This window comes from Haliaeetus leucocephalus, unplaced genomic scaffold, assembly GCF_000737465.1.
Source record: "Haliaeetus leucocephalus isolate CR32 unplaced genomic scaffold, Haliaeetus_leucocephalus-4.0 Scaffold162, whole genome shotgun sequence".
In the NCBI taxonomy this organism is placed as follows: domain Eukaryota; kingdom Metazoa; phylum Chordata; class Aves; order Accipitriformes; family Accipitridae; genus Haliaeetus; species Haliaeetus leucocephalus.
The window spans coordinates 3,975,243-3,994,235 of record NW_010972598.1 but is presented as its reverse complement, the minus strand read 5'-3'; the positions used below and the strand labels follow the sequence as shown (position 1 = coordinate 3,994,235).

General features: G+C 35.9%; 1 protein-coding gene across 1 annotated transcript in view; it reads left to right on the top strand.

The window, feature by feature from the left end:
• RYR2 (ryanodine receptor 2 (cardiac)) overlaps positions 1-18,993 on the top strand; it is a 342,788-nt gene that overhangs the window by 209,770 nt on the left and 114,025 nt on the right. Inside the window, exons 52-59 of the mRNA XM_010562945.1 lie at positions 2,211-2,351; positions 3,171-3,334; positions 5,349-5,427; positions 6,100-6,189; positions 7,325-7,462; positions 9,682-9,759; positions 12,739-12,814; positions 16,002-16,125. Coding sequence (XP_010561247.1) covers positions 2,211-2,351; positions 3,171-3,334; positions 5,349-5,427; positions 6,100-6,189; positions 7,325-7,462; positions 9,682-9,759; positions 12,739-12,814; positions 16,002-16,125 — 890 coding nt within the window. The remainder of the gene's footprint in view (positions 1-2,210; positions 2,352-3,170; positions 3,335-5,348; positions 5,428-6,099; positions 6,190-7,324; positions 7,463-9,681; positions 9,760-12,738; positions 12,815-16,001; positions 16,126-18,993) is intronic.

Genomic DNA, 18,993 nt, shown 5'->3' with positions numbered 1-18,993 from the left:
GTGAGGAAAGCAGTTGGTAATTTGGTATAGTGCCCTCAAAGGGACCTGTCTAATATATTACGACATTTTATGTGCTGCAAAAACCAAGTAGTAACTTGGTGCTCCCTGCGTGGCTATGGTCCTTCAGGGTTTTTTAGCAGGAAAGAACAACCCCAGCTCCCTGAGATCTGTTCATCTAGGACAGCAGGTTTTTTGATCCTAGAGTCATGACTGCAGTGACTTTCCCATATTGCTGAACTGAACAGGAAGGAAGTAATAATTAGATCCTTTTGGCAATTCAGGCTTTGGGAGAATATAGATATGAAGAGAACCATGGTGGTAGCATGGGCAAATGATTTTGTCCATTGACACCTAAACAAGTAATAGGAGTTTCTGAGGAAAGTGAACTCTTTATCTGTAGATAGAACTAGAACCCTTCAAAGGTTTCACTGACAGTAAACATATTTTCAGTGGTTTAATAAGGGACTCCTACTTATATCTACTAACGTGAAAGTACTGTGTGTATTCCTTATGGTCTTGTGCTAGCAAACAGGTTATAGTAGTCTACAGAGACAGCTACAAGTTAATCATGCATCTGAAAATGTGATTTTGAATGGGAAGAGTGGAGGAAATCATGAAGGCTAAATCAGAATAGAGTGCTATCTACTGTGAATACCTTTGCTGGTTTCTACAATTAAAAATTACCTCAGGTTAGGCAGCATGTGAATTCAAATCTGTGATGTTTTTCCTGTATAATTTGGTGTGAAATTTCTGGAATAGGGCTGCCTTGTTTTTATTTCCTCTTAAATCACATTCAGTGCTTCATCAAGGACTTGTCTGAGAGTAAACCTGCTTTTACTATTGGCTAGATTTAAACCTCAAGTCTGGCCATTGCGTAATAGAATTTATTTTGAAAAAAACATTTTCAAATACATCTTAGACACAGAGTCCATATTTCTGAGAGCCCTGTAGTTCTACATGAATGATAAAACTTCTGTATTTTTACATTATATATGCATGTAAGTTCTTCTGTCTCTTTTTTCTTTAATCATTTGACAATTTAAATAGTACATAGATAATAATAGATTATTTAAATCTGAAGATATACAAATGCATTATATGGATTGTATTTTTTTTCTGATCCATGACAAATACAACAGAACTGCACAGAATTGAGGTTATATTTTTGGTTATCAACACATCAGGACTTCTTTTTTTTTTTAATGCCTATTTTTATTTCTGCACAGTTATGTTATGAGTATCTGCATTTTCCATTTTGGCATTTGTTCTGACTGGAAAAAAGGGGAATCCTGTCAGGTCTTTACTGACTGTGACTCGTAAAATTTTACCAACATGCTTTGCAAAGTGATGTTGAAACAATTCTCTTTTTCTCTGAGGAACCATTAAAATAAACTCTGAATTAAAATTCCAGCTAAATTTTTTAGAACAATCATTCTGTGCCTTAGGGAAATCTGCCCCTGAGTAGGACTAGGTTTTCATACTTTGCTATTGCCAGAATTTGTTTGTTTGGGATTGCCTTTACTGACAGAAGTGCAACTAATTTTTCCTTTTCTTGCCCGTGACTCAGGGACATAGAGGACACATTAAGCACAAAATTCGTGATGTTTTAGTTTGGCAGATACCCAGTAGCAGGTCTTTGCACCATTTGAGTCCCTGATAATCTGGAATCTTGTAATCGCTTAAGAAGAAAGTATCCCTGAAATATGTGTTTAGTGAAAGAGAGGGAGCAAGGATAAAGCTCCTCTGCTCGTTGTAATAGAGGGCAGGAAGGTAGACCGATAGCAGGTTTTACAGTCCACAGAAGAGTCACACTGGGCAGTTATCGTTGAATAGCTCTCAGACATGTAAATAATAATGGGGACCTAGGTGAAATCATGGTTCTACTGTCTTACCCACCAAGCAGCAGTGTTTGGAATAGTGGCACACAGATGGAGGTGAATTCTTGTCTTCAGCTGAGCTGTCAGAGTTCTTGTGGTGTTGGGGGAAATTATCCTCTGTCACATGCTTTTTGCATATGCCACCAATGTTAAAAGAAAGAACTGCTTGTTCTGTGTGTATATCCACCAATGATTTAAAGAATAGATACACAACATGGCTTCTTGATAAAAGTTAGAAATTTTTCTGGCACTGTCTGTGTAATGGTCAAGTGCCAGAATGGAAGAACATCAACAGTTATATTTTTTTTGCTTTCAAAATATGTTCTGTTTTAGTTGCTGACAAATCATTATGAAAGATGCTGGAAGTATTATTGTTTGCCAGGTGGATGGGGTAACTTTGGTGCTGCCTCAGAAGAAGAACTTCATTTATCCAGAAAGTTGTTCTGGGGTATTTTTGATGCTTTGTCGCAAAAGGTAATTAATTTTAATATCCATCTCCTACTGTAAAAGCCTTACTGTGTAACCTTTTTTCTTTAATCTGTCATTTTTACCCAGCTTTTAACAACACAATGTTATCCACTTTAAAGGGAAAAATATAGCCTTTAGTAAATTTAAATCTTCCTCTTACAGCTTCTGCTTTAACGTAGGTATACCATTTTGACTGCTCATTAAAAAAAATTGTATAGCTGATGAAGTAATCTTGAGGTGTATCTGTACAGGTCAACTACACTTCAGAGCCCTAAAAGCAAATTCAAGCATCTGCAGGAGACTGAAAGCTGCACGTTTCTACCTCACACACTATCCTTCCTTAAACCATAGTCCCTTGCTTAGTAGTTGTAGTTTCATCACTCTTGAATCAATTCTATGTTGGACAAAAGTTTAATAATACACCTTGATATGTATTTATTATTCATTCTGTGAGTATTGTTAAACAACATGCTTAAAATTTCATGAGTTTCATTTCCAGTCTAGGTATTTAGAAATGCTATGCATATTCCCGTGCTACATTCTCTTCCCAGACATCTGAAAAATGCCTAGTGTTGCTCTCGGTGAAGTCAATACTTTTCCCATTTACTTCAGCAAGAGCGAGACTTGATCCTACCTCTATCTATAGTGTATAATATGCTTTGTACACTCAGTTTCCTTTATTTTCAGAACAAAAATTCAATTTCACACTGAGTAAGAAAGCCATTCTGTGGCTGCTTGGTTTCACATATGGCTAGTATCAGTTTCAGCAGTGATGTTGATACTTTCCAGTCACTACTCACTTTCTATCCCCTGTGTGTTCCACAGAAGTATGAACAAGAACTGTTCAAATTGGCTTTGCCTTGTTTGAGCGCAGTTGCAGGGGCCTTACCTCCAGACTATATGGAATCAAATTATGTCAATATGATGGAAAAACAGTCTTCAATGGATTCAGATGGGAACTTTAATCCTCAACCTGTTGATACATCAAAGTAAGGGATTATTTTGTTGCAACTAGTTTTTTTTATCACAAATGTGTAGAAGAGGGATGGAGTCTGTTGTTGGTTATTGTGTGAACTTAAGGCTTTTACTCTCTTCTGAACGCTTATCTTCTAGATAAAATGGAGAACTTAACTTTATATTTTTATTTTTTATTTATGTACTTATTTTAAATCATATAAAGCAATAAATATTCAGTTACGTAACTAATTTCCTGGTCAACCTAGAACATTTTTAATGCATCTTCAGCCTGAAGATAGAACTGTCCAGTTACCTTTGTATGTCTGCTGCAAACAAACCAGCATGATTTTAGGAGCAGAAAAAGTAGGCTAGTCTATGTCACCCGTCATTATTAACGCGTGCCAAGACACTAATTCCAGTGTGTGTGAATGACAGTGTACCTACAGAACTTGATGGTGATGATGATGATGATCATGCATTCATATAATCTCTTTTTACTATGAATAATGGGGAATTGGGCAGAAAGATCTTCATTGTCTCTAGGCAGTCAGGCTCTTCCCATGCTCTTTTAAGTACATTAGCCAGACAAATATCTAAATGGTATTTTTGTGCCCTGATTTTTGGCTACAGCCAGTGCCCCATTCTCCTTTGTATAGAATAGTCTTACAGCAGTGTGGTAATGCACTATATCTTGAAAAATGCCTCTTGTAAGACATTTACTTCAATTGCCTTTGTGAGCTTTCTGTCTGTATTAACATTCAGAACAGAATCCCATCAGTAGATTGATATCTGTTACAGCATGCTTGTGTATGTATGCACATCACAATATGGTAGTAAAAGCCATAATCTAGACTGGAATATAGATATTACATCAGTGACAATTAAAATTCATTTGTCTAAGATTTATATAAGATATATAAAGATTTAACAAAACTTAGTAAGGATATTATACTATCATTTAACTAATTGAAGATGACTTTATCTGGTATCATCTCACATGAAAATTGTAGGTAGCCAGAATTTATTTGAAAACCTCAGAAAATGTTACTTAACATTACCTAAATCATCAGTCACCTCATTGCCATAGGAATCAACAGTTTTGTGATGATTCAAGACAAAGAAAGCACTGCTTTTATCAGTGTCACTTCTAACCTATCCTATATTCTTTTAACAAGCAAATCTTGCATCATATTACTTACTAGTCCTAGACCTATTTATATGAAGCTATAGATAATATGACATTACTGTACTTGTCAATTTATTGCATTTCTGAAACTATTCAAAGGTATTATACCATTAGAAGAATTCCCCTTGAAATACATACTTCCAAATGATAAAAAAAAAAAAAAAAAGATGAGCATGCTGGATGAATGTTTTCTGACGTTTGTGTGTGTGGTTAGGCTCTTGTAAACTGTTACTCTGACATAACATTGTTTTACATTTCTGCTTTTTTCCACCCTATGACTGAAGATTAAAAACCAGACTCTTCTACTTTGCAGTAGATGGCACCGTAACACTTTTGCTGCCAAAATTCTTTGTCTTAGGAGGGAAGATACTGCTATTTCATAAGTGATCAAGAAGCAATTATTCCCTTCCATTTCTAGGAATGCAGATGCAGAAAAATACTGATATTTGATCAATTATTTTTGGAAGAGGATTCTGTCTGTAGTGCTTGTATGACTAAGGATAGCTGCTTTTTCTTTACTGCTTAAGAAACCTTAACTTCTGCACTGTCTTGTACATCTCTTGAAGGATCAGTGTATTTATTTGTGCTTTTTCTATTTGTAATAAGGATTTTAATATTTTTAAAATTCACTGGGGTGTTGGCAAACTAAAGCCTTGAGCATATAACTTTTGAGTTGCTGTAAGTTGTAGTGCTTCAATCATATAATAAAATTTATAGGAATATATAAAATAGGTGATTTGTTTCAAAAAGGACTGTTAGCACACTTAGTTTATAATGGACATGTGCAATAAGTTACCACCGTATTTCTGAAACTATGGGTCATAGTATGATATAATGGCTATTTTTCTCTTCACTTTCAGCATTACAATCCCTGAAAAGCTAGAATATTTCATTAACAAATATGCAGAACACTCTCATGACAAATGGTCAATGGAAAAGGTAAAATCCATATCCCTGTTAAAGCAAAATCAGAATTTTTATTTGATTTTTTAATTTATTTTATTTTTTATTTCATTTAAAAAATATTTTACTCTGAATATTATTATTTTTCATAATGCTACAAGGTGTTACATAGGTAAGATATAAACCTATATTTTCTGAAATGCATTTGGAGGGAAAGTTCTGTAAGTACACATGAGTGTTTCAAAATAGTGTTTAATCATTTCATTATTTTTATTGTTGACTTTTGAATAAATATACTTGCTAGTTGTTTAAGAGTTTTATGGACTTGAAATTTCAATTTTTTAACCAGAAAACCTCTTTAGGGTTTTTATTCCTTTGTGCAGTTTGTGTGTCCAGTACTAAAAATAGTTCCTCAACTGTAGCACAGTATTCTGCTCTATATAAATATTTAAAAGAAAAATATATTGAAATGTTAGCTTTGTGTAATCATTAATTTTTTGAAAAGATGGCATGCTACATAATTCATTTCATTATGTGTAGATAATATAAATTTTGGTTGAGAAAATGTTGAGAAAATAGTAGAAAGGAAATTTTAAGAGAACAGCTCTGCAGAAGCGTTGTTCGGTTCCTTTGTACCAATAAAAATAGGATTTTTCATAATTTTTTTGCTTTTCCCCATTTTTTTTCCTCTCTTATTACTGTTTTCAGTTTGCCAATGGATGGACATATGGTGAAACGTATTCTGAATCTGCAAAAGTGCAACCATTAATGAAACAATATAAGTTGCTATCTGAAAAGGTAAGGAATTTGTTCATTCTTGATCCAGGGTGATTGAAAGGTTGCTTCATTCACTGTGAAAATATTGGCTTGTGTTTACATCACTTTAAAAATTTATTTGGAGTATGTCACCTAATGTGTGATTGTTGCTTTCCTCAAAATCTCAAAAAGAGATAGAAGAGTTTTATTGTACAATAAATAGGCCACTCAACCTATTTTCTCTCATGTCTGAATTTACATGGCATAACTTATGATGAAACTGGAAGTGTCATGTTGCCAGTATATTTTTACAGTAAGGCCATACAGGAATGCCTACTTGCTTAGTGAAGACTTAGGTTTAGGCTTTGTCTGGTCTGCAGCAGAGGGCCATGAAGATGATTAGAAGGCTGGAGAACTTGATAAATGAAGCAAGGCTCACGGGACTGGGTTTGTTCAGTTTAAAGAAGAGAAAGCTGACAGGGATATAATCTCAGTTTCCCAGTACCTAAATGCTAGTTATAGAGAAGATGGATATATTCTCTTCACAGGAATGCACAGTGACAGGACAAGAGGCAATGGGTGTAAGTTGCTTCAGCAGAAATGCTGTCTGGAAATCCTTCTTATCTTGACAACTTGGAATAGGTTGTCCAGAGAAGTGGTGAGATCACCCGCACTGCAAATATTCAAGCCATGATATGGCAAGCCCTAGATAACCTAATGTTGATAACCACTGATAGCCCAATTAGGTTAGCTTATCTGACCTCAACAGAACGTTGAGCCAGATGATGTCCAGAGGTCCATTACAACACAGACTTTTTTTATGATTCTATGATTATTTTTTTTTTGTTTCATGTAGCATACAAAACACCATATTACTCCAGGTAATTACTGCTCCAACCTTTGAGTTCATATCTGAGCATGCCATTAACATGGTTGTCCCTGTGATCGGCAGCTTCCTGCAGCGCCAGAATTATTCTGCCCACTTCTAAAATGATAAATAATCTTGTTAATATCTTATATGATTTATTTGCTTCTTTGCAGTATCCCTGGGCCATAAGGGCTGATTTCAGTACATTTCTTTGCATCTCAGTATAACCAGGCAAAAGCCCAATAGTTATTTTTTGCTCTGTACAGGTACATAATAAACAAGGCAATTATTGCATGTGCATTCTTCTAGGAGAAAGAAATTTATCGATGGCCAATCAAAGAATCGCTGAAAACTATGCTGGCATGGGGATGGCGAATTGAAAGAACACGGGAGGGAGATTCCATGGCACTGTATAATCGGACACGTCGCATATCTCAAACCAGTCAAGTGAGCCATTTTATTAAAAACTTTTTTTAGAATAGGACATGCGAAATCTGCTCTCCAATCTTTGATTTTACAAGTGGTGAAATAAACCTGTAGCATAAAAATATGTGAAAGCATTTTTTTACAAGCAATTGTACAACTCTGAAGATTGGTTTGGTTCTCTATTCGCTGAAGCTGGAACTGTCTTTCCCTTTTCCAAAGTAATATATTAATAAACATTTTCAAAAAAACTGTACAAAACTGAAATAGGAATGTATTTGTTCACTTGGTTTAAAGTTAAGTACATTATTTAAGAGAATTATTTACATCAGGAGGTGATTATGCATTAATAGTGAGTACTAATATGATTTTAGTCAGCTGTTTTTTGAATTTGGTGGCTATTGATGCCTTTAAGCATGTAAAGAAATAAAGGTATGTATATAAATTATTTTTATTTCTTTTTTTAAGGAAAATTAATACAAACATCAATGTTAATGCTGCATAAAGTTTACATCTATAGACAGCCAAAATTCTGAATTTTTGTTTTTCCTTTAGAATAGCCCTCTCAAATCAAAATTCTGTTAAGGATAAAATGGGGAAATACTGACACTGTATTCTCTTAGAGCTCCATATACTTTGCAATTAAACTGGGGAGGGGAGAAAATCTCTTCCTCATTCACCCAGACACACATGGAGCCAAACCAATGGGGGGAAATAAAATGGAAGGGTAAAAATCTTTCCCTCTTCTCTCCACTCAGCTCTGCACTATTTACGTGTGTGAATGGTGATACACCTGTGAAAAATGAGCAGTTGAACCTGCCACTCTACTCTGTAGACACTAAAAAGTGTATATCAAGTGATTTGATTTAGCATTTGGGCTAAACTACACATTATAGTTTGCACACTCTGTCTTCCAAAATTCTTGACTTCCAAATGTACCGACTTTTGGGTGTTTATAATACCAGCCCCAAAGACTGTACTGACAGACATATTCGTATATACTTTAAGCATAAGAAGCTCATTAGAATGAATAGCTTTACGGCTGAGATTCAAATTATATCAACATACAAAAACAGCTTTTGTAGCTAAGATACAGTCTTCCCTTACTGTAATGAAATTTTATAGTTTTACTAGAAGAGTTTCTGAAGCCTAAAATATTTCTGTTTTTCAGAGTACACTATCATATTAATACTCATCCTGTGTTTAAAATGTGTTGTGCTGTCATCACACATATGCACAAAATCGCATTTTCCTGCATTTAGCTGAGAAATTTTAAGTATATTTAATCAGTATCTTCATGTTAAAGTAACAATGCTTGCATTGTTTGCTTTAGAAAAGAATACTTTATCAGTATTTATTTACTGTGTACTGCATGTACATCCTTTGTGCTATTCTCTATTAAAAATACCTGCCTTTTGAAAGGAGGCCTTTGAACTTCTAGGCCTTATACATGCTCGTATACATGCATAAGAAAATAGTATCCGACATAGAAACAAAATTCTGGACACTGTTCTTTCTAAAAGATATACCTGTGAGGGACATGTATCTTTTACAGCAGAATCCATAGAGGAGAGCCCAGCAATGCCCCCTTTCTAGCCACTTTTCTTGCATCAGTGGCTTACCATCCAGGGAATCTCCACCATTGTTTATCCTTCTTCAAACATTTGTGTCAATGTAACAATGAGCAAACCTGTGACAAATTTATGCAGTAGGAAGAAAGAATGACAAAATGGTGATATTTTCTAAGTGGGGAGAAGGGACTGAAGCAAAAAGATACGTATTTAGTACATTCTATTCCCACATGTAGAAATAGGATTGAAAAGCCAAATTGAAAGTTTGATTTTTGCCTGAATTCACCTTAAACTAGATTGTCTGAAATTTAGCCTGCTGAGAAAAAAAATCTCTAGAAAATGCAGAGATTTAATCATAACTTTAGTACAGCATTATCCACAATGAGTTCAAGTCTTAAACGATTTCAAGTGAAATTCGCATTTGAATGAGGGGGATTTGTGTCTGATGGCTGTCTGTCTTTGGGAACAAAATATGTAGACCTTTGCCTAAATCGCCCTTAATTTTACCACCCTTGATGTATTTTTAGTTGGGCTACATAAGATCCTTTTGCTCTCTAGAGATATACAAGTGACTTTTTCCTTAAGTTCTTTCATTACTTTCAGTGTCTTGTTAATGGTAACTTCATATCAAATGCTTGTATAACTCCACTGTTTTGCATGTTTGTCATTCAGATCTCTGTAGATACAGCCCATGGTTACACTCCTCGAGCGATTGACATGAGCAATGTCACCCTCTCCAGAGACTTACATGTAAGTCAGAAAGACTTAATATGCCTACCCTGTTTTTACAATTGATTTTTTTCTTTTCTTCTAGTTTATTTTAAACAAATTTGGTGCCTTATGTTACTTTCTTTGATATGCTTTGATTTTGGTTTGGGGTTGGTTTTTTGTTTTGGTTTTTTTTTGTCTTTTTCATCATTGCTCTTTTATCCTTTGTCGCTTTAAAAAACATGGTTCATGTTGAAAAGCTTCAAAGTTTATTTTAGTCCTGGATTGATTTTCCCAGCTCTCTTCGTGAACATCTGTCATTTTGAAGAGAATCCTGTTTAGAAGAGCTTGCATCATCAGCTTTTTTCTGTTTATCATTAATTTCTTCACTGTCTTCCCAAAACATTTTGTCATTGCTTTTTTTTCTAAACTGAAGAAATAAGAATCAGGACCCATTGTTACAACAAATATTATGAGAATAGAGAATGAAGAAGTTGGGAGTAGGATTTTTGACAGATCTATCCATGGATTGCTGGTATTTGGGACAATATTTTTTTAAGCAATAAACAAACAATGTTTCTGTCTTTAGAAAGTTAGGGTTTTTTTCATGGTGTTTGGTGGAGTATGGTGCTAGTTTTTACAGTCTACTAATTTACTGTGAGTATGGTTACAGTATTATGTAGACACACACTAGATATAGTTTTAAATTAGCATGAGTGTTTGTACCAGTCTAGTGATGGCAACATGGTGTTCAAAGCTGCCTGCAAAAAACTCCTGAAACACAGGATTAAGTTTGCCCATACTGAGATCTGTCATAGTGCAGTGAAACAAGCAGCAGCAGTAAAGGAATTGGCTAACTGTACAGTATATACCATACTCTGCCTCTGATGAAATTCTCACACTGGATTTCACCTCCTTGATTCCTATCTTGTCATTTCCAGTTTTATATTTCTAACCATTGTATATTGCTGACTAGCTTTACAATAACAAGAATTTGCTGCCAATTAACTATCGTACTTGCGTTAAAACATTCAATAGATAGCTGATTATTCCAAAGAGTTAATAAAACTGATAATTGAATAACGCTACTTCTATCATTACACTCTTATCTTAAAATAATGCAACAGCTTCATTATAATTACATCATTTAACATTTGTATAGACTCAGCACAGTCAAAAGACTGTGTGGACTTTTAATACTCAGGAAACAACTCTTGATGTGAACATCATCATAGTATTATGATGCAGTAAACCAAACCCAGACAAAAGTAACCATCCTGTCACAAACCACAAAAGAAATGGCATTAGAACTTCTGTTACTCCCTTGTTTATTCTTTTATGCTATACCCTCGAACATTTGTCATTAATTTTTTTTTTGCTCTGTAGCCCTCAGCGATAAAGCAGAGCTGGTTGGCTTTATGATTCATTTGTCCTTAATTATGAAGAGAGGTCTTCTTTGAAACCAGCTTCAAAATCTGTTATCTAAAAGCTAAGCAAATTTAATTAAAATGCAATTTCAGGTATTAATTGTCCTGATACTGTCGTTCAGGAAATATCCAAACATGTTAGATATTAATGAGATCTGAGCTTTAAAAATGAACTGTATGTAATTTTGAACTTTTCTTTTACTGTTTAGTATCTTTAAAGTTGGAGTTCAGGGTTAGATTCCTCAATCTTGTTTTAAATTACTGGAAAAGTTAGCTGGTTTGAACAAAGTTGTTGGTTTGATTTATTTTTTAACTAGTACGTAAGAATTGGTGCTATTGAATGTTTACATCACCCTGTGCATATACTGTGCTAGCAGGGATCATGACTGTGTCTAAAACTGTCAGTCTGGGAAATACTTCACATTTTGGTCTTGAGTGGTCACATCTTGGCTCCATGAGTAGCTAGGTCTTGCTTTGAGACCATCTTCATAGCACCCTGCTTTCCAAGGAAAGAAAACCCAGACTACACGACATTCTTCCAAGGTCCTAATCTGGATTATCAAAACACCAGGACCAGAGTGTGCATGATAGAAGGCATCTACCATACAGGAGAAATACGTGTAATAATGTATCCACTGGAGAAAAGTTTATGAAACAAATTGTCCTACAGACAAACAAGATATGGCTGACAAGTTTCAAGTTGTTATCTGAATTCATGAGTATTTTCCCAAATCAAGAAGTTGATATTCAGAGATACTGGTTACTCAAAACCCTTACTGAAGATGAGAGGAATATTTCTGTAGGTCCATGAAAGAAGTAAAAAGTGAAATCTACAGAAAATTCCACCACTGCATACAACTAGAGTGTATACAATCAGGAGAACAGGAGAGGTGGGTTTAAAAAGTTATTTCATGTTGAAATAGTAGTTCCTACTAGTTAGAGACTGGAGAGCTTGTCTGTGTTTTGCTTAGTTTGGGGTCTAGCTTCTAGTTTACCAGTCTGAAAGAGTTTGTTTCACAGGAAGAATTTACTTATCTATTGTGCACACTAGAGGAGAATTTCATGCTGAATAAAAAACTGTGGCTGCATCTATGGAGTCCCTGGTAAAATGGTTGGTGCTTTTGACAGCGTGCTCATACAAATGAGTATCCACCTCGACCAGGCTGTATCTATGGGTTTATAGTCAGTCTGCTACAGCCAGCAGGAACAATCTTGATTTAGTCCTCCAGCTTGCTGTTTTTGTTTCCCTTACCACAGTGTTCAGGGGGTTCTTGCTGGCATTGTTTTGAGAATCAAGTCCCTGTCTGACACCCCAGTGCTCTTTCCAGGCTACTCCTCTTTGTGATTCCTCCTTTTTCATATTAACAGTTTTCTCTTCAGCTCTAGGTTCCTAATTCCTGTACGTATACCCATACTACCCAAATTCTGTATTATAATTTTTCAATAAAAACTCTTGTTTTCAGTGAACCATTACAGAGTGATTGTATTGAACCTCCCAGAGAACAAAACTTGTTATTTTATATCAACCAGAAAATTGTCCTTCTTGGGGGTTAACTGTTGCAACACATATCACTAAGTTCTCTATTTTCCTAAGGCTATGGCCGAGATGATGGCTGAAAACTACCATAACATATGGGCAAAGAAAAAGAAAATGGAGCTTGAAGCAAAAGGTAATATTAACTATAAGTATTTACAGTATTTTAAGATCTCTATGATTAACTTAGGTCATGTATTTGAGAAAACAGATTGGAAAAAAAAAAAGGTACAGCAAATTTAAAGTGACAAAGAAGAAACAACAAAGTATCTATTCTTAATTAAATATTTTGTGATTTTTGTGCCTGGAAGTTTTTGATAGTACTGAGTGTACCAATTAAAATATGTCAAAGGAGGAGAAGTCAAAGCTTGTAAATATATTAAAGCTACATTAATACATTTCCTTCTAGTATTAATCTTTCAGACTATTGCCCAGTGGGCTCTGATTTCATTTGAATTACTTCTTTTTTTGCAAGTAGATCTGAAAGGGTGTTTACTAAGAACTGTACATATGATATATTGAATTGACAAGTGGATAAACTGTCCTGGTTTCAGCTGGGATAGAGTTAACTGTCTTCCTAGTAGCTGGTGCAGTGCTGTGTTTTGAGTTCAGTATGTGAAGAATGTTGATAACACTGATGTTTTCAGTTGTTGCTCAGTAGTGTTTAGACTAAAGTCAAGGATTTTTCAGCTTCTCATGCCCAGCCAGCGAGAAAGCTGGAGGGGCACAAGAAGTTGGCACAGGACACAGCCGGGGCACCTGACCCAAACTGGCCAACGGGGTATTCCATACCATGGGACGTCCCATCTAGTATAGGAACTGGGGAGTGGGGGCAGGGAATCCCTGCTCGGGGACTAGCTGGGTGTTGGTTGGCGGGTGATGAGCAATTGCACTGCGCATCATTTGTACATTCCAATCCTTTTATTACTACTGTTGTCATTTTATTAGTGTTATCATTATCATTATTAGTTTCTTCTTTTCTGTGCTATTAAACCGTTCTTATCTCAACCCATGAGTTTTACTTCTTTTCCCGACTTTCTCCCCCATCCCACTGGATGGGGGGGGAGTGAGTGAGCAGCTGCGTGGTGCTTAGTTGCTGGCTGGGGTTAAACCATGACATAAACCTAGAGCAGATTCTTGATTCCACATAAAAATTGCATGTGCTCCATGGTCTCTGCTTACTTAAATGACAAATTTAGTCATATATTGTATAATATACTGTTTTTCCTCTCTGTTAAAATAAATTCTTTATTTGCATTAAAGCTAAATTTTTTTTCTGCAGATAACATTATTTTTGCACAAGGAGGAAACAATATTTGGAGAAACCACAAGTTCTCATTTGCAAATGACTGAAGCTAGGGTTTTTTCTTATCTGAAGGTGTCAAGTCTAATTGTATCCACCAAACCTGGCCATTTCTTTTTTTTTTTTTTTCCATTGTATGCTTGCCTTTTTTATTAGCTCTAAGCTTCCAGCAAAAGTACAGTAGCTAAGGTTTTGTGAAAAATTAAAGTTCCACCTGGAAGTGCCTTTGATAAATCACTATGAATTTCTATGCCTTTAATTATATTTCCCCTTAATACAGCTTTTATTTTAATTTTTATAGCCTTTTTTTTTAAACTTTCTTCAGGATAAGTAGCCACAGGATGGGCTAAGTCTGGGAAATTGTAGGCTACAGGAAGACTAGATATTTAAATGGCTCAACTGTATTTGGCAGCTTTGAAAGCAGATTTTTGCCTCTGAGCAGCACTTCAATGAGAACACTGTATAGTATTTGTAATGTTGTGCAAAGGAGCATAGTACTGAGAAGGCGATAGTCAATGAAGGAGAGTCTTCTAATGGAGGGTTTCTTCGTGTGAAAAGTACATGTATTTGTCAGCTGAGCAAAACCTGCTCAGAGTGTACGGTTTTTCCTCCAGTATACACGTATGGTAGTATTGGAATATTTTTTTATACATGTGTCAAGAACAGGACATTAAGGTGGACTTCAGATGCAGAATACTCCTATTTTTCTTTTAGGCTTTTCACTTACACAAGTATGTTACCCACCTGAAAATCGCCAGTGTCATTCCCCTTCATTGAACACTTTTCATATATTAATTGTAATTGAATAATCTATTATAGTCTTAATGATTTCCATAGATAGGGCATGTATGCTTACTATGCTTATATACATTTTTGCATGTCTGTCTTCAGCTGTAATAAGGTGGAATTAGATCACATTTGTGATAGTAGAATAAAACCCAATCATCCCAATGTTAAAGGCTGTACTTCCTAAAAAAACCTAAACCAAACAAAAAATACCCCATCAGACTTGCCTACTAGTTTACCATTTTGCATGTACTTAAACAGATGGAAAATTTTAGAATATGTGGCTTACAAAATCACCTAAGGATATGTCTCCAATATTTTCTGGAGGGAGTTTGTTCCTTTTTTTTAATATTATTAGTGGAGACTTGCTGTAGTATTTTTTCTGAGATAAGTCTGATCATTACCCTTACAATTTCCTGGGGTTTTGTAGCAATTATCATAGGAATTTATTCTGTTCTGCTATATGATGGTGATTTTATCAGGTGAAATCCTAAGAATGTTGCTTTTTATGCATATATTTATATTAATAAGTGCAACTTTATTTTTCTGCCTAATTAACTACCTGCATTCAGACAGGTATCAATACATCAGTTATTTGTAAGCGATGCAAATGCAGTTTATTCTGTTTACCTCTCTGTTTTGGCAGCATTATTTTGATCAGATTGGACAGTTGTCTGAACCACATTTGAATAATGTACTCTAATTTTCTGTCTTTAATTTATTACTGTAAAGTAGAACTGTATCACTTTAATACATTTTTAGATACGCGTATATCTTGCTAAACTCCACGAACCCTTTTTGCTGTCATCAGAATGTTTAAAAGCAGGACTCTGTTTGTATAAGTTTATATATTTTTTATATCTTGGTTTTCTTATGAAATGATGTTATTTATTGAAATACTTTCAGTATTAAATGAAATTGTAATTATAATACACGTTCATAACACTTAAGCACTTTTTTCTTCTTTAAGAGTTTTTGCTTTAGATGCAACATATTTACCTTGTACTTGCAGCAGTTGTGGCTGCAAACATAATTCTGACACCATCGTCTAAAGTTTCTATCTGAGTATTTTTTAGGTTTGCATAAAGAAACAGAAAAGTGCATTTTTTTTTTATTTACTAGATTTTACTGTAATGTACTATGTATTATTATGACGGTGCTTTTACCTGTTGGGATTTACCATGTCAACAGATAACTCTAACTGCTTTTTAATTCTCTTGATGTTCCATAGTAGGAGGAGGCAACCATCCTCTTCTTGTTCCTTATGATACACTCACAGCCAAAGAAAAAGCCAAGGACAGAGAAAAAGCACAGGATATTCTGAAATTTCTACAGATTAATGGATATGTTGTCTCCAGGTAATTTTCTGTTCACTATTAGTGTCACAGAAGGTTTTTAATACTCCTCAGTAGCCTCTATTATTATTGTTGTTGTTGTTGTTATTATTATTAAAAGAAAAATTTATGGTTATTTTTAGGTTTTAGTACCTGGGAGTAAGGACAAGCTCCTTCATATAGAACATTGTTAGGAAGAAATGGATTACGGAGTTAGTAGCAGGGTTTTTGGAATGCACAAACAGAGTTCTCCAGAATGTCTGTGTGTCTTCTGCCTCTCCTCTCAATTTGTACTGTTATTAAAATATTTTAAAAGTGAAAAGTGATGATTTTAAATTTTTTTTAACTATCCACAGTGTAAATGTAATAATAGTGAATAAATGTAGTAATCAACAGAACTTTCTTAATTCAGTACATATACATGCTGTTCTCTGCAGAATAACATGCATAGTTCCTTTTGGTTTTAATATGACATATTTACCTGCTAAATGCAGCGTGGGTAAAATTTTAATTAAATTGGAGGCTTGTCTGCCTCATCAGCATGGCTTAGGAAATGTGAGTCACTAGGAAAGGCTGAAAGCATATCTGAGATTTGTAGGACTTGAATGTTAGTAAGTGAATGAAACAGTCACAGAGATGGATTTAACTAATCATTGTGAATTAATTAGCCTAGCACGTCTACTTAAAATCTGCCTACTTCCTTTCTTTTATATCATACGAAATCCAGTCCATTTATAAAGTCCCACAGCTAATCTAATAATTCTAGGTAAAATCTTTAAGGATAGCTGGAGTAATTCAATTTACTTCCCTTCAGTGGAGTAGGATGTGCAAAGAAGGATGTCAGTCAGCAAAGTTTTCTTTTCTAATCCCCTGTCAAAATGACAAAAGACACCTCATCTGTATTCAAGGTTACATGTTCCTTTTTGACTAATCCTTTCTATTTCTGTCTAACTTAAACACAAGCGAGAAGTGGCTTTTGGTTTTCGGAGGAGTAGAAGGCTAAGAGGGATGGTAAAATAATTATTAACTTGGACACACCCATCATCTAGTAAATAGTTCCTGCCACATCTACATCCAACTGTGCTAGTCAAATGCAGGTCTTTCTATCAAGTTAAACTCAATGTACCTGCTGCTCCCGTGACCACTGCACTGTCTAACAAACAACCATCTGATTCATGGTTTTCTTTGGTCTGCTTACCACTTGACTTTCTGCCACATATGCTTTGCACACATTTCTTTCCAGTCTCTTATTTGACAGTGACCATTCTGGTCTAGTGCACCCTCAGGCAGGCCGGGCTTAGGGATGATACAAACACTTGCCCCCAGCCAAAACCAGCACACACGCACGTGGCACTTAGGCACATGGCCTGTGACCCATGGTCCAACTCCAGCTGCTGGCGCTGAGCCCCTCACTCACCTTACTGACACTGCCTCCCCACATTAGCTGTTTTTTGGGACACACAGCATTGCCACCCCAGTGGCTGGCAACTGGGACACCCACTTGCTACAGTTGCAGACACCACAGACGAGGGCTGCCTTACCCCGCTGCCACTGTCTGACTCCAATTGCTAGCACTAAATCCACTCACGCCAGTCCCCTGCAGTAGCTGGCACTCTGGGCTCAAAGTCTGTAGGACCCATAGAGACATTCCCAAAAGCTATGGCCTCTCCAGCTACTGATGCTGAGCCCCTCATTCACTCCTGTTGCTGGCACCACAGGCCTGGGGGGCACCTACACCCCAAGCTGACTCCAGTTGCTGGCTCAGTTTCCACTCACACTGGTTTTGCCAGTAGCTGGCACTTATTCCTTGCAGCACACACATACACATGGGATAGTGAGTGAGATTAAACAAAAAGATAGTTAAGAAAGTATTTCGTAAGAAGATAGGACAGACTCTAGTGGTGAGGAGCAGGTCTCAGTCAGACAATGGTATTGACAGATGAGGGTTTACATGTGACTGCCCTTTTTATACCCCTTTTTGTCTTTTCTCCCCTTTGCTCTTCTTTGATCCTCCTTCCCTGCACATTCCATCAGTAGTTTGTGTACTGCCACTGACCTGCCTTGAATATTCCAAATCCTCATGTTCTTCATGTCCCCTCCTCTTAGGAGTTGCAAAATCCAGGTGGCCCTCTCCAAAGCTGTGCCTGAAGTTTCTTAATGACCCATTAATTAGTAACTGGAGACTTTTTGTCTCCAGCATTGTCCCTTTTATCCCTTGTCTACCAGGTTAGTGTTTCTATGTGTTCTTGTTTATGGCTTCCCTATTATAACCCTTTAGCATTGAGAAGGTCCTTGATCAGATAATCTTAATGAAGCAGACACTATTGTACCCTTACAAGTGCCAGCTGACAAACCTATTTTAGTTCCAGAATCTCTTTTTCTGGAACTGAACCCTACCATCAGCAATGTTCTAATTTAAAGCAGAAAAATGCACTACACAGGCAGTTACATTGAGTAGGTATACTTTTTTAACTTGTGAAATAACTGAGTACTAACGTGCTTGGTGCCTCTGACAGTGGGGTGACTGACTGTGTTGCTGGTTAAGCATAGCTTCCTCATGTGCCGTCATTAAAGTCCTGATCCTGCAGAATCAAGGCTTATGTCATTGGCAACTTGTTGCTAGCAGACATCAGCCCACATCATGGAACCACTCTGCAGATTCATGCTTGTTGAAAGAAGACACTTTTTTCATATCAGACTAGTAACTATGACGGAACATACTGGAAAAGATAAACTGCAATTCCATCACTTTGTTTTGGTTTTCCTCTGATTTTTCACAAATGCTACATAGCTATTCAAAGTTCTTCCATTACAAACAGACTTTCAGGGAAAAGTCGTGATGAGGGAGATGAGATTTACTTCTGGTTTGATTGTTTAAATCAAAGTACTTTG